Below are 14,358 nucleotides of genomic sequence, written 5' to 3'. Positions count from 1 at the left end.
AAAAAAAAAAAAAAAAGAAAGAAATAAAAACAAAGAGTGGTGAGAAAGGAATAAAAACCTACCACTTTCCAAAGTCAGTCACATGACTTAAAATTGTATTGTTGTCTGGCTACAAAATAATTTTTCGAATGTCAAACATTTGAATTTAACTCCCTTAAAGCCAAAAGCAAGTGGTCAAGAACGCAGATTCTAGAGGCAGATGGCCAGGAACACAGCATAGCTCTGCTGTATGTAAATGGTATAACTTTGGGCAAGTTACAAAGCCTCTCACTGTCTTGGTTTCCTCCTCTGCAAAGTGGGGTTAATAATAGTATCTCACAGAGATTCTTGGAATGACTGGATTAGTTCATATACAGGATAGTGCCTCGTACCTAATAACACCTCTGTGTGTATCATGTATGTAAGTGTGTCTTCACCATCTCCATCATTGATTGATGCCATCCATAATGATTATTTTTCTTTGTGGTCCTTCTGTAATAAATCCCAATTCCCCAGCATTACCCAGGCATGTGGATGCCATGGGCCATGATGCTCTTAGGAAGACAAAAAGAGAAAAACACTTTAATAACTTGAAAAATCCATTGTCTTTAGACTGTGCTGTAGTTGATAATGTTGTTTCCCATGGGGATATGGGATAATGATTCTGGTATTGCTAGACATGGATATTGGACTTAACAATCAGTCAATGGATGGCGGATGATGGGAGCCATGTTTCTCGTTGTTGGGGTGAAAGATTACAAATAAACAAGGGGAGGAGCCTAGAATGATCCATGGATCATGGATTAGAGCTGGAGAGAGCAGGATGAATGTGTTTGACTTACGGTAGATACAGATGGTTACATATATAAATATTTGTAGATCCCGGAGTAAATGAGTTAGGACATACACATAGTTTTCCTTACTCTGTCCGCAGAGAGATAGAGAGAGAGAGAGACCAGAAGCACCCAGATCTTGGTTGCTAACACCATTCTACAATGAAAAGAACCAGGGCTCCTTGGAGAGATGGCTGATTCTAGCCCTAGACAGGGAATATACAAGATGAACGTGGAGCATCTCATATTGCTAGAGAGCAGGGGGTGGGGGTCTGAAAAAGGAGACACAGGAGCCAACTGAAAGAGTTTCCAATGACTGGACCTGGAACAGTTCGAGCAAAAAACAACATGGTATTGGTTTATAACCCAAAGTAATAACATACATATCTATGTGTCCACACTGATATAAATAAATGGTTGAATAATCAAGTGTGGGAAAAGAGACAAATCTCCTACATTGAAGAATTCTAAATAATTTATGTAGATACTCTTTACTCGAGGAGGTTGAATGTAACTCCCCACTCCTGAAATGTGGGTTGTGCAAAGTGGCTTATAGAGGATAGCATGGAAAAAGAAAAAAGTAGAACAACTTTACAGTGGACAAGCTTGATGGACGCTACCTCAGGCAGGTGATCAAGGTTAACATCAACAGTGGTAAGGCATCATAGTATGTATCCTTGATAGGTTATGATGAGAATGTCACTTTATCTCTACAGTTCCCTTCCCCCAAACCCACAGCCTCAGTCTGGTCATGAGAAAAGCATCAGACAGATTCCTCTCAAGGGCCATTCTACAAAATACCTGGCTGGTACTCCTCAAAACTGTCACAGTCATCAAAAACAAGGAAAGTCAAAGAGACTAACCGCCACGAGATACTTAAGGAAACATGAGGGACTCACTTTAATGTGGTAATTGGATGAGATTCTGGAACAGAAAAAGGACATTAGGTCAAAACTGAGGACATATGAAGAAAGTGTGGACTTGTGTTGATGGTAATTTCTCACATTGGTTCATTATTTGTAACACACGCGCTGCACGACACGCGCTGTTACTATCAGGGGAAACTGGATCTGGGGTCTATGTGGGACCTCCTGATGCCATCTCTGCAATAGTTTTATAATTCTTAAGATTGTTCTACAACAAAAACTTTATTTTTTTTTAACTTTTCAAACCTTTATTTGAGAGAGAGAAAGAGACAGAGAGAGAATGAGCAGGGAAGGGTTAGAGAGAGAGAGAGAGAGAGAGAGGGAGACACAGAATCCGAAGCAGGCTCCAAGCTCCAGGCTCTGAGCTGGCAGCACAGAGCCTGATGCCGGGCTTGAACTCACGAACCGTAAGATCCTGACCTGAGCTGAAGTTGGACTTTTAACCGACCGAGCCACCCAGGCACACCTCGAAAACCTTATTTTAAAAGATATTTTGTCCGCAGCTCTCTACCTCCTAGGGTTGATATGGGAATTAAACATGAGAAATTAAACATGAGAAATGCATGAGAAATTCTTTACCAATGACTGTCATATAATGCATGCTCCACAAAACAACACCATTTGACTGTCTTGTGCCTTTCTCAGCTGTTTCCTTGTGATGTGCCATGAAAGACTGGCTTTTGTTGCTTTGCTTCCAATAGGAGCCACATTGGTCCAGTTTCTGATAGTTGTTATTTGTCTGTTCTACACTGAGAAACCCACAGCATCATCCCAGCATTTGCCGTGGAGCGTTTTTACCTTAACTGACCCTGTCTGAATGACATCTATCTCCTTTCTGTTTAGTGGCTAAGATATACCACGTATAATGGTATTTCCACAGCGGTTACCTGGGGGCAAGTCAGCCAGAGGTTTCCAATTAGAGTAGCTCTATCTTACCCTTCTTTGAAAATGGTTGTTTAATACATAAGGCCCCTCTTCTGTCTCAGGAAGGAGAGCACAGGGACATCATCAGCTTCTTGTTGTTGACCGAGGGTCTTGACTGAAAACAGCATCCCAGAACAGAAAGTTCTCATTGGCTATTTATAAGGGTGAGGATGAGTTGCAAAACTGTAATGCGGCAAAGAGTTTTTCTTACGGCATGGGGTATGAAGTACTTAGAACGGTATCTCTGGGGCCAAAGTTGGTCTATAAGAGAAACCATCCGGCTGAGAGCAAGACAGAGTTGGTTCAACTGGATTATCTCTATGGTCATGACTATGCAAATCAAATGAGATAGACATATCAAACAACATATATATCATAAGTAATATATATGTATGTGTTACATGTACCTACATACATAAAATACATACATATGTATGGGCACCTGGGTAGCTTGGTCAGTTAGGTATCTGACTCTTGATTTCAGCTCAGGTCATGATCCCACAGTTCATGAGATCAAGCCCCATGTCGATCTCAGCACAGAGCCTGCTTGGAATTCTCTCTCTCTCCCTCTCTGCCCCTCCATGCCCCCCCCCCGACCATCTCTTTCTCAAAATAAATGAATATTTAAAAAGCGCATACATATGCATATACATGTATACCTATATTCTGTCTATCTATCTGTCTATGTATCTATGTCTTTTATTTTTCTTCTCTCTCTTGGCAAGGACAGGATTTGCAGATTATAACCCAGATCTTACTCTTTGTGCTTCCCTCACCCTATTGTTCTATTTTGGCTGGATGCCAAACTGGGCTTCCTTCGCATCTACACTTAGGTATCTCCTCCTTAGCTGGATATATTTGTAGAAAACTCCCAGGGAACCTGGGTGGCCAGCTCTTTTCCATCATCCTGTTCAGTAAAATGAAAATAACATTTAAAAAAAAATCCAGTCACACGTGCGTTTAATAATTTTTCATAGCTTCCCTGAGACCAGATTTCTTTTTTTTAAGTGTGTGCCTTTTTTTTAAATGTTGGTTGGTTGGTTGGTTGGTTGGTTGGTTGATTTATTTATTTATTTATTTATTTATGTATTTATTTATTTTTGAGAGAGAGAGAGAGACTGAATGCAAGCGAGGGGGGTGCGATCAAAGGGCCAGAGAGAGAGGGAGACACAGAATCTGAAGAAGGCTCCAGGCTCCGAGCTGTCAGCACAGAGCCTGATGCGGGGCTTGAACTCAAGGACGGACCATGAGGAGATTGTGACTTGAGCTGAAGTCAGATGCATAACCAACTGAGCCACCCCCACGCCCCCTAGATTTCAGTATTTCTGAATATTTGATGCCTGGAAGCAGGCACAAAATGGCTGTCTTCCCAGGGTTCTAAATGGGATAGCAGGAATGTGACTTTGGGCTGGTGAGGGATCCCTTTGGTGGGCCATCTCGGTCATGCCCACTTACATTAAGTAACTACCCACTGTCCTTGAGGTAGCTCAGGACTTGGGAGATATCATCCAGCAGCAAATACTTTATAATGGCATATTAAATATTCTGTTGGATAACATAAAAGGCTGTCGCAAGTGATGAGGAACATCTCTACAGATTTTTTTTTTCCTTTAATGACATGTTTTGCATCTCTCCTGGCAGGCCTGGGAACAGAAGTTGAGCATAGTGGGTGGGGTCTAGAACCAAGGGAGCAAGGAGATGGGAGAAAGGGCCCACTGGACAGTGGGCTGGGGAGAGGCCAGCTCTTTAACTACACAGGCTCATGTTTGGAATCTACTTCCAGGGGTTAAAAAAAAAAAAAAGACGACCACCATAAAGACATTAGTTAATTAGCTTATTAATAGCTTTGAGCATTCTCTATGTACTAGTAAGAGCACTTGCAGTTTGAAATTTCTACTATATTTCTGTAGAATACCCAGGAACAATGCCTTTATCATCTTAACACAATCCCCAGGCCTTGCTTTATATCCACATGGGCAACTTCCCCTCTGGTTGGTTCCATTTCCCAGAGGAAATCCAGACAGCTACACTAGTCCAAACTATACAGTGCAAGAGATACACCCCAAAGCATACTAGCTTATTAGAAAGAGGCTTCCCTGGGTCATCTGGGTGGCTCAGTCGGTTAAGCATCGACTTCAGTTCAGGTCGTGATCTCACAGTTCATGAGTTTGAGCCCCGAGTCGGGCTCTGTGCTGATAGTTCATAGCCTGGAGCTTGCTTCAGATTCTGTGTCTCCCTCTCTCTCTGCACACCCCGCGCTTGTGTGTGCTCTCTCTCTCTCTTTCTTAAGAATAAACATAAAAAGGGGAGGGCCTTCCCTATCTTTGCTGCTTCCCTCCTGTTGTCCTTATTCCTTCACAATAAAGAGATTCTCCACTTGGTAGGTTCAAACTCGAATCCATGGCTTCCTGGATTTTTGAATCCAAAGGTTCCAAATAGAAAAATTCAGGGAAGTATTCTGATTGGGCCAGCCTAGATCACGTGCCTGCTTCTGGCCCAATCACTGTGGGAAGAAGGAGGTATTGTGATTTGTCAGATTTGATCACATGCTCACTTCTGTGGCTAGAAGTGAGAGTTACTGGCCTGATATCCAACTGCCAGCCCTTATGTGTCTGAATAAGAGGTTTTTTTTTGCCTGCTAGAGCACACTCTGACCATGAACATGGTGGGTTGCAAATGCTGAGGCATTGCTGTCTTCCAGAAGCAGTCCTCAACTGATGACTCATGGGAATTGGTATATAAATACTAAGGGGCTTGCTTAATGATAGAATTCTCAGACAGGCATTCCACATCATTTACCAGCATTCCAAAGTGGGATTAAACTCCAGTTCACTAGAATCGCCCCTTGCTTGGCATTGTGCTCTTTGTCTGTATTCCCATCCCTGTCTTGCTCCCTTACTCCTTTTCTTTTTTTTTTTCTTTTTTTCTTTATTTTATTTCATTTTTTAAATTTATATCCAAGTTAGTTAGCATATAGTGCAACAATGATTTCAGGGGTAGTTTCCTTAATGCCCCTTACCCATTTAGCCCATCCCCCCCACACCCTCTCCAGTTACCCTCTGTTTGTTCTCCATATTTATGAGTCTCTTCTGTTTTGTCCCCCTCCCTTTTTTAAAAAAATTTTTCCCCTTCCCTTATGTTCATCTGTTTTGTCTCTTAAAGACCTCATATAAGTCAAGTCATATGATTTTTGTCTTTCTATGACTAATTTTGCTTACCATAATACCCTCTAGTTCCATTCATGTTGCAATTGGCAAGAATTCATTTTTTTGGATTGCCAAGTAATACTCCATAGTATGTATATACCACATCTTCTTTATCCATTCATCCATTGATGTATATTTGGGCTCTTTCCATGCTTTGCCTATTGTAGATAGTGCTGCTATAAACATAGGGGTGCATGTGTCCCTTCGAAACAGCATACCTGTATCCCTGGGATGAATTCCTAGTAGTGTAATTGCTGGGTCATAGGGTAGTTCTATTTTTAATTTTTTGAGGAACCTCCATACTGTTTTCCAGAGTGGCTGCACCGGTTTGCATTCCACCAACAATGCAAAAGAGATCATCTTTCTCCACATCCTCACCAACATCTGTTGTTGCCTGAGTTGTTAACGTTAGCTGTTCTGACAGGTGTGAGGAGGTATCTCATTGTGGTTTTGATTTGTGTTTCCCTGGTGATGAGTGAGGTTGAGCATCTTTTCATACGTCAGTTGGCCATCTGGATGTCTTCTTTGGAAAAATGTCTGTTCATGTCTTCTGCCCATTTCTTCACTGGATTGTTTGTTTTTTGGGTGTTGATTTTGATAAGTTCTTTAGAGATTTTGGTTACTAGCCCTTTATCTGATAAGTCGTTTGCAAATATCTTCTCCCATTCTGTTGGTTGCCTTTTAGTTTTGCTGATTGTTTCCTTTGCTGTGCAGAATATTTTATTTTGATGAGGTCCCAGTAGCTCATTTTTGCTTTTGTTTCCCTTGCCTCCAGAGACATGGTGAGTAAGAAGCTGCTGTGGCCAAGGTCAAAGAGGTTTTTGCCTGCTTTCTCCTCGAGGATTCAGATGGCTTCATGTCTTACATTTAGGTCTTTCATCCATTTTGAGTTTATTTTTGTGTATGGTGTAAGAAAGTGGTCCAGGTTCATTCTTCTGCATGTCGCAGTTCAGTGTTCCCAGCACCACTTGCTGCAAAGACTGTCTTTATTTCATTGGATATTCTTTCCTGCTTTGTCAAAGATCAGTTGTCCATACGTTTGTGAGTCAATTTCTGGGTCCTCTCTTCTGTTCCATTGATCTGAGTGTCTGTTTTTGTGCCACCGTTACTCCTTTTCTACGGTGTTCCTGAGAGCACACCCCAGATATGCTCATACTTGGATCCTTATTTCAGTGACTTCTGGGAAAACCCAGACTAAGACAGTCACCGTAATTGGCAGCTCATCACATGACCCAAATTCAGATGAAGCAGGATGTAGAAGGAAGTGGCGGTTCTGAAGACACAAAAATAGTAGCTGTCCATTAAAAAAGATACAGTGTGCGCCCCCCCCCCCCCACAGCAAACATTGAGAGTTTATAGTAAGTGCTCCCACCAGACCAGCATTTGGGCACAAAACTTGTCTGGCCTGACGTGCCGAGATGAAGTTGACCTCCCTAGCAGGTGGCTCTGGAGAGGAAGATGTCAGATGATCTTGGGGTCCACACCATAACAAACGCTATGCCTTATGCAGCCCTATTTCCATTATTTTGTTATCTTGAGCCTTCCGGACCCAGCTGAATCACAGCCAAAATGCTATTATGGCAGAAGGATACACCCACTTTCTCACATGCCAGCAGAGGCTGGGCGACGTGGCATATGTTTGGTCACATCCCCATTATGCATTTGGGGTTGTGTGCTTGTGCAGTGATAAAAATGTTCTTATCTCTGTGTCTCAGCTGTGGTATCCCTGCCTCTATTGGTTTCTAAAGGCAAGCATTCCATATACGTCATGGGGTATAACGTGTAGAGAAGTCATGGGTTGACTTGTCTAGAAGCAGCACTTCAGAGAGGGGGTTCAGGTGTATAATACTCTGAGGGAGTGCTCTTCAACACACACACACACACACACACACACACACACGCACACACGCACGCACGCACGCTCGCCCTTCTCAGGTTGTGAGGGAAACAAAATAGGTAAGATGAAGGAGTCTCACACGGATGGGGGTGTCAATCTCAGGTAAAGTCTGGACCAGGGTTAGTCAAATTATGTCCCTTGAATCGAATCTAGCAGCTACCTGTTTTGATAAGTTAAGTTTTATTGACATATAGCCACACCCATTATTTGACATAATGTCTGTGTCTGCTTTCTTGATACAAGGGTGGAGTTGAGAGTATTCCTAATGAGACTGTGTGGCCCATAAAGACTGAATTATTTACAGTTTTGTCCCTTTACCCAAAAAAATGCTGTCCCCTGTTCCAAACCCTGGGAGCTCTGGAGCATCCATTGGTCCATAAAGCTATCCACACCTTGAGGCAAGGGGCTGGTCTGCGCACCTTAGTGTCAGCCAGCCAGACCCTGGTGGCCAGCCACCTCAGGTGTTGAGGGTGAGGTTCATGAAGCACCCGAAACCCAGGGTGGTGGTGGTTCCTGAGAATAACTTAGCGGGTGCTAGGGCCAGCTCTGAGCTGTGAGTCCCCTCCAGAGCAGCTGGGAAATGGGCACATATGCCAGGTAAGGGGGGTCTTTCAAAGCAGCACCAGCATCCACCGCCATGTTTAGCTGGATCTGCACGAGTGCTTCATGTACCTGGAGAGAATCTCCACTTCCTGCCTGAAACTGAGCAATAACCCCCCTCTTCTGGACTCCGTGCCTCATCTGAGTTTGCCCCCTCCCTCCCACTGCTCTCAGGGTGACACAGAAACCCTTCACAAGGCATCGTGAGCCCTGCAGGCCTGTTCAGCCCCACCTCCTCCCTCTCCCCTCTTCTGCACGTGCCCGGCACATGCTTCAACTGCCCTCCACCTTCTCCCACATTTAACTCACATCTGGATTTCTGGGTCTCAGCTCAGAGAATATTCCTTCGGAGCCAACTTCTTGAACCTCTCCAGGTGAATTCCATTTCCTCTACGTAGTCAATATTCTGCTCATGTGTCTTTACATATTTTTTTTCTGTCTTTGCAAATTACAACACGCACAGATTTTCTTTACCAAAACTGCTGTATTATTTGCATTACTTTCTCATTTTCTTATTCCCTCCTTAACAGTATAAGCCCCAAGGAACTATCCAGGTTGACAGGTGTAGAGTTAACACATCTTTCTATAAGATTTTTTTTTAAGTTTATTTATTTATTTTGAGAGAGACAGAGACAGTGCGAGTGTGGGATGGGCAAAAAGAGGGAGAGAGAGAGAATCCCAAGTTGTCAGCGCAGAGCCTGATACAGGGCTTGAACTCGTGAAACTGTGAGATCATGACCTGAGCTGAAGCCAAGAGCTGGACTTAACTGGCTGAGCCACCCTGGTGCCCCAGAGTTTAACTCGTTTTAAACACTTTTTTTTTTAAGCTGCATGATATCCCATTATATGCATGTACAGATTGTGTATGTAATATGAATGTACAATAATTTAATAATTCCCATATGTATTTTTTTTTTGAGAAAGATAAGAGATAAAGTAGGGGAGAGGGGCAGAGGGAGAGAGAGGGAGGGAAGGAGAATCTTAAGCAGGGTCCATACTCTAAGCAGAGTCCAACTCAGGGCTCGATCCCATGACCCTGGGATCATGAGCTGAGCTGAAATCAAGAGTCACATGGCCCATCCAGGTGCCCCCAAGAATTCCTGTATTTTTAGGAGCTCATGTTGTTTGTGTGTGTGCATATATTTCACCTCATAGACAATGGTGCAGAGAACATCTCTGAACAAGTATCCATGTATTCTGATGTCATTTCTGTAGGCTCATTCCCTAGAAGTGGTATTGTTTGGTCAAAATATGCACTCACTTTACATTCTAAGACACACTGTCATGTTCCTTTCCGCAAATATGGCAAATTGCGTGCCCGCCATGAGTTGATGAGACCACACAACTTCCCACATCTTTATGACTATCGGTGTACCTCCCCCCTCTTACTCAGTGTTTGCCAATCTCTTGGCGAAGGAACGGCTTCTCGTCATTGTTCTGACTTGCATTTCCTTGACTGTTACTGAAGTTAATCATCTGTATGTAGTTTATTTTTTAATGTTTCTTCATTTTTGAGCGAGAGCACGAGCTTGGGGGAGGGGCAGACAGAGAGGGGGACAGAGAATCCGAAGCGGGCTCTGTGAGCCCGATGTGGGGCTCCAACTCACGAACCGTGAGAGCGTGACCTGAGCCAAAGTTGGACGTTCAACCAGCTGAGCCACCCGGGCACCCCTATAGTTTTAATTACAGAAATAGCCCCTGCAATGGTAGGGACCTTAACACATCCGTTTCAGGGGGAGATGAAAAGTTCTAGGCACACCCTTTGCCCTTTATTCACCCATCCCCTGCTGCTCTCGCTCTCGTGTCCCCAGGAGGGTGGGCGTTTGGGACCCTGCGAGGGTGGGTTGCTTTGCATGGGAGGAAGGTCCCGCCCCGTCTGTGACCACCCCCTGTTATCTTGCTTGCAGATGCTACGCAGATGAACAACGCGGTGCCCACCTCCCCTTTGCTCCAGCAGATGGGCCATCCGCACTCGTACCCCAGCCTGGGCCAGATCTCTAATCCCTACGAGCAGCAGCCGCCGGGCAAAGAGCTCAACAAATATGCCTCCCTGAAGGCGGTTGGTAAGTACTGTTCTCTTTCTCCCCTGCTTTTCTGTACTTTTCTCTCCCCACCCCCCAACTGGTTTTTCTGCTCCTCTCTTTCGTTCTACTTCTTGTTTTCTTTTCCTTCTTCTCGTCTCCTGAACTCTGTGTCTCTGTCTGTCCATCTCTTCCTCTATCTCCCTCTCTGTCTCTCTCACACATATTCTTGATGTCTCTCCCTGGGGCCCAGGTTACTGTGAAACAGTTGCTTTCCCTATGACTAGTCACATGGGGCAGGGTGGGGGGGTGGCGAGGGACACGTGTGGGGGCTGTTTCCCGGGACAGAGGGCGCCTGGAGGCTTATTTGGACCCACAGACACCTCAGCCCCTTCGTCGTTCACCATCTGCCCTAGTGAATCCCCAGGATACAGAATCCAGGGCACCCGGTGTCCGAGTGTCTTGCCCTATAGGAGGTAGCATCCATCACCCCGCAGTCACCCCGTCTCTGTGAAGTCAGTAAGTGGAACGCTTCTGCTCTTCCGGATTGGGCACGCAGCCTGGAGCTTGGGCTAAGTTCTGATCAAGTTCTTATCGATTGCACGGGACATTTTATACATCCTGCCTCTCTTTCTCACAGCGGTCCAAAGAGGAGGGCACAATTATTATCCCAGTTTTCAGATCAGGAAACTAAGACTCAAGGAGTCTCCTTTACCTTGGTCCAAATCAAGCAGCCTGTGGATTTTTATTACTCCAGAGCCTATCCTCCCGCTGCTAGCTTCCCCTGGCCCTGCTCCTCCGTTAGTCCCTTTCCCCAGCTCACACATGAGGGAGCATCACATATGATGGTGTCCCGGGCTTCCGAACGAACCGTGTGGGCAGGAGTTCTATCGGATGGAAGCAGCAGCCACAGCCAAGTCACACTTTGGGCAGATGGACTCACAGGCCACCTGCTTGCTTTTATTATCAGCTACTTGTCTTCATTCTTTTCCTTGCAACCACGCCCCTCATCAGAGATGGGATGGGAGGTGTTTGCTGATTGATTCCTGTGTCTGATATCTTAATTCCATTACAAACGGACACCAGAAACCAAAGCCCAGACGCTGTGATGTGTCTGTGATGCTGGAGGTGACCATGGTCTCCAAACATCGGAGGCACAGAGCATCTTGGTGGCTCGGCAGAGGGCCAGGCACGTACTAGGAACTCCGCAAGCGTTTGAATCACAAATATCTTTAGGAATTCATGTCTCCCCGTCTCCTAGGGCTTCCAGATGGAGTCCCTCAAAGATGGGCAGACCAGATTTCTAACCCCAAGGGCGCAGGCTGAGCAGACTGACACAGGCTTTTCCAAATCCCAAGCCCTGCAAGAACTCATATACCAGTTCCTGTGTTGCATGTTGAGTTTCTGCACCAAACTCAGCCCTTATACACACCCCATGACCACAGATTCCCCCCATTCCAGATCGCGTGTTTGCCCAGCGTATGCATCCTGAGCGTGTTTAAGTAGACTCAAATATTGGGAGGAAGAGCTGCAGGCTGTTGCCTGGGAGAGAAGGAGTCAGGGCATCTACACCAATGTAGCTGTGGAAGCCTTCATACACTGTGTGGTGCCCTGCCCCTCCCCGCCCCCTTCCTGAGCCTTGCCTTTAGGTGACAAATGGCATCTGCCAGTTCCATTTGATTCTTCTTTTGGCATTAAAAAAAAAATCAACCCAGACATCCTTTTCCCTTTGAACTGGTTACATTCCCCTAAACAACTTATTTCTTCAGCTTAGGCCTGGTGTCTTGTCCCCCCTCCAAACCCAGTAGTTATTTGGGTGAATCATAGATGGATATTCCCACAATGCTCCTTGATTTTCCCCCCAGATTTGTACAGAGATCCTGCCCATAGCACATGTCTACAGTGCATTTAGAATTCCATTTCCAGTTTTGCCCTCCTTAAGTAACCCTTTCTTCCGTAAAGAACTTCCATAAAGTTCTGTAGTGTTTACTGAATGAATGTGCTTGTCTTTGGCATGAGTCCAATCATAGCTCAGTTGTAAGGAAGCACCCCTAATCTTCTAGAAAACTCTGAAGGATCTTACATAAAGAACCCTCCTCCATCCTGGATATGGTTGATGTGCCCCTCTTCTTTTCTGTCCTTCCTCTCTGCTTGTTGTGGGAGTTCACAGACTTTACCTGAGTCGCTGATGGTCTTGTGACTCTCCAGGGAGGAGCAAATTAAAGGACTGCCTGACCCAATTGGTTACCCACGTGTCCAGCATCTGCCTGCACAAATGAAATGCAGATCCTGGGCTAAGTGCTCTTCGAAAGGTTCTTTATTAAGGCATAATTCACACCATGATGTGTGTGCGGATGATGAAATGCATTTCATTAGCAAAATCATTACCACCCAGGAGAGAAGTTGTTTAAAATTTTTTTTCCTTTGAGAGTTCTGCAGCCTTCGATAAGCAGATGCATTTTCTAAAAATTCCTGGTAAAGAAGGAAGGACTTGGACAGCCTTTAGGGTTAACTGCCAGGTTCAAAAATACCCCTGGAAAATAAATTTCTCTTGGTGGCTTTAATATCCAGAACATGGGGTAGTTTCATGCAGTCACTGAAACTCTCTGACCTCAGCTTCTTCATGTGAAAAATGAGGAATGAAAAGCGAGGAAATTTTAAAATAGAAAATGAAACAATTCTACACATTCTAGTTATTAGAATACTGTGGGCCATTAAATATGTCCCATCCATTCACTGCCAACTCCAGAGAGAAAAGAGGTAACTGTTGGTAATTTTATTTTATTTTAATTTTATTTTATTTTATTTTATTTTATTTTATTTTATTTTATTTTATTTTATTTTATTTTATTTTATATTTTATTTTACTTTATTTGCTTGTTGAAATCACACTCATTAATGTTAAAAAATTTTTTTAGTGTTTATTTATTTTTGAGAAAGAGAGAGAGTGTGAAAGGAGGAGGGGCAGAGAGAGAGGGAGACACAGAATCCAAAGCAGGCTCCAGGCTCTGAGCCGTCAGCACAGAGCCTGATGCAGGGCTCGAACCTGCAAACCATGAGATCATGAGCCAAAGTCAGATGCTTGATTGACTGAGCCACCCAGGCACCCCAACACACTCATTGATGTTTAAAGAGAGCTCTTTTCTTTCTACAATTCAGGGATATAGAGTACACAATGTTCTCTGTTCCCAAGGGGTTCACTGCCCAAGTGTTAGCAAAAGATTAGCACACATTAGGGAAATGTTAGCAGCTAAACTTCATCAGATTTTGTACAAGGAGGTATGATGGGGTTGGATTATCATTTGTTTCATTCATTCATTCATTCATTCATTCATTCATTCATTCATTTTAGACATTTAATCCGGTGTCCCTTGATTATAGGTCCCATTGAAGCATGAACCAAGTCTGTCCCATTCATCAGTGCATCCCCAGCACCTAATACCATGCTGGGAACTTACAAGTGCTCCCAATAAGTTTTTGTAAATTTAGTGAATTAGAGCATATGGTGAGTACCACATCAAGTCAGGAGCATGAGATGATCAGCAACATGGTGGAACATGGCATGGCCTCTGCCGCTGGTCGGGACGGAGTTTAAGATCTCACTAGATATTTTCAGGCTCTTTCTGAAATAACTTAACCTCCTCAGGTCTCAGTTTCCCCCCTCTGTAAAATGGAGATAATAACAATACGGAGCTGATGGTTTGTGGGGTAGATTCAGTGATACATTGCACAGAATGTGCTTAGCCTGACATACAGTCAACCTCAGTAATACTGGAACATATTAAAGTCTCCAGACCAGAGTTGTTTGTTGGCCATATTTTTCCTCAGATCTCCAAGATATACTGATGCCTTGATTAACATGCAGTGGCTCAGGTGTCATTTTGAGGGAGGGAGAGTTTATTCCGGTTTGATGGGAAAGACATACAAGGAAGCTAACTCACACTGAGGATCTGATAAAACAAACAAGGAAGC

At 44.2% G+C, this 14,358-nt stretch overlaps 1 protein-coding gene across 4 annotated transcripts in view; it reads left to right on the top strand.

Moving 5' to 3' along the window:
- SHISA9 (shisa family member 9) overlaps positions 1-14,358 on the top strand; it is a 419,426-nt gene that overhangs the window by 241,481 nt on the left and 163,587 nt on the right. For all 4 annotated transcript variants that reach the window (XM_040459008.1, XM_040459007.1, XM_040459005.1 and 1 more), the window contains exon 3: positions 10,273-10,428. In XM_040459008.1, coding sequence (XP_040314942.1) covers positions 10,273-10,428 — 156 coding nt within the window. The remainder of the gene's footprint in view (positions 1-10,272; positions 10,429-14,358) is intronic.

This window comes from Herpailurus yagouaroundi, unplaced genomic scaffold (assembly GCF_014898765.1).
Source record: "Herpailurus yagouaroundi ecotype Mexico unplaced genomic scaffold, PumYag 222, whole genome shotgun sequence".
Classification (NCBI taxonomy): domain Eukaryota; kingdom Metazoa; phylum Chordata; class Mammalia; order Carnivora; family Felidae; genus Herpailurus; species Herpailurus yagouaroundi.
The sequence above is the reverse complement of the archived record's forward strand: the minus strand, read 5'-3'. Positions and strand labels throughout refer to the sequence as shown.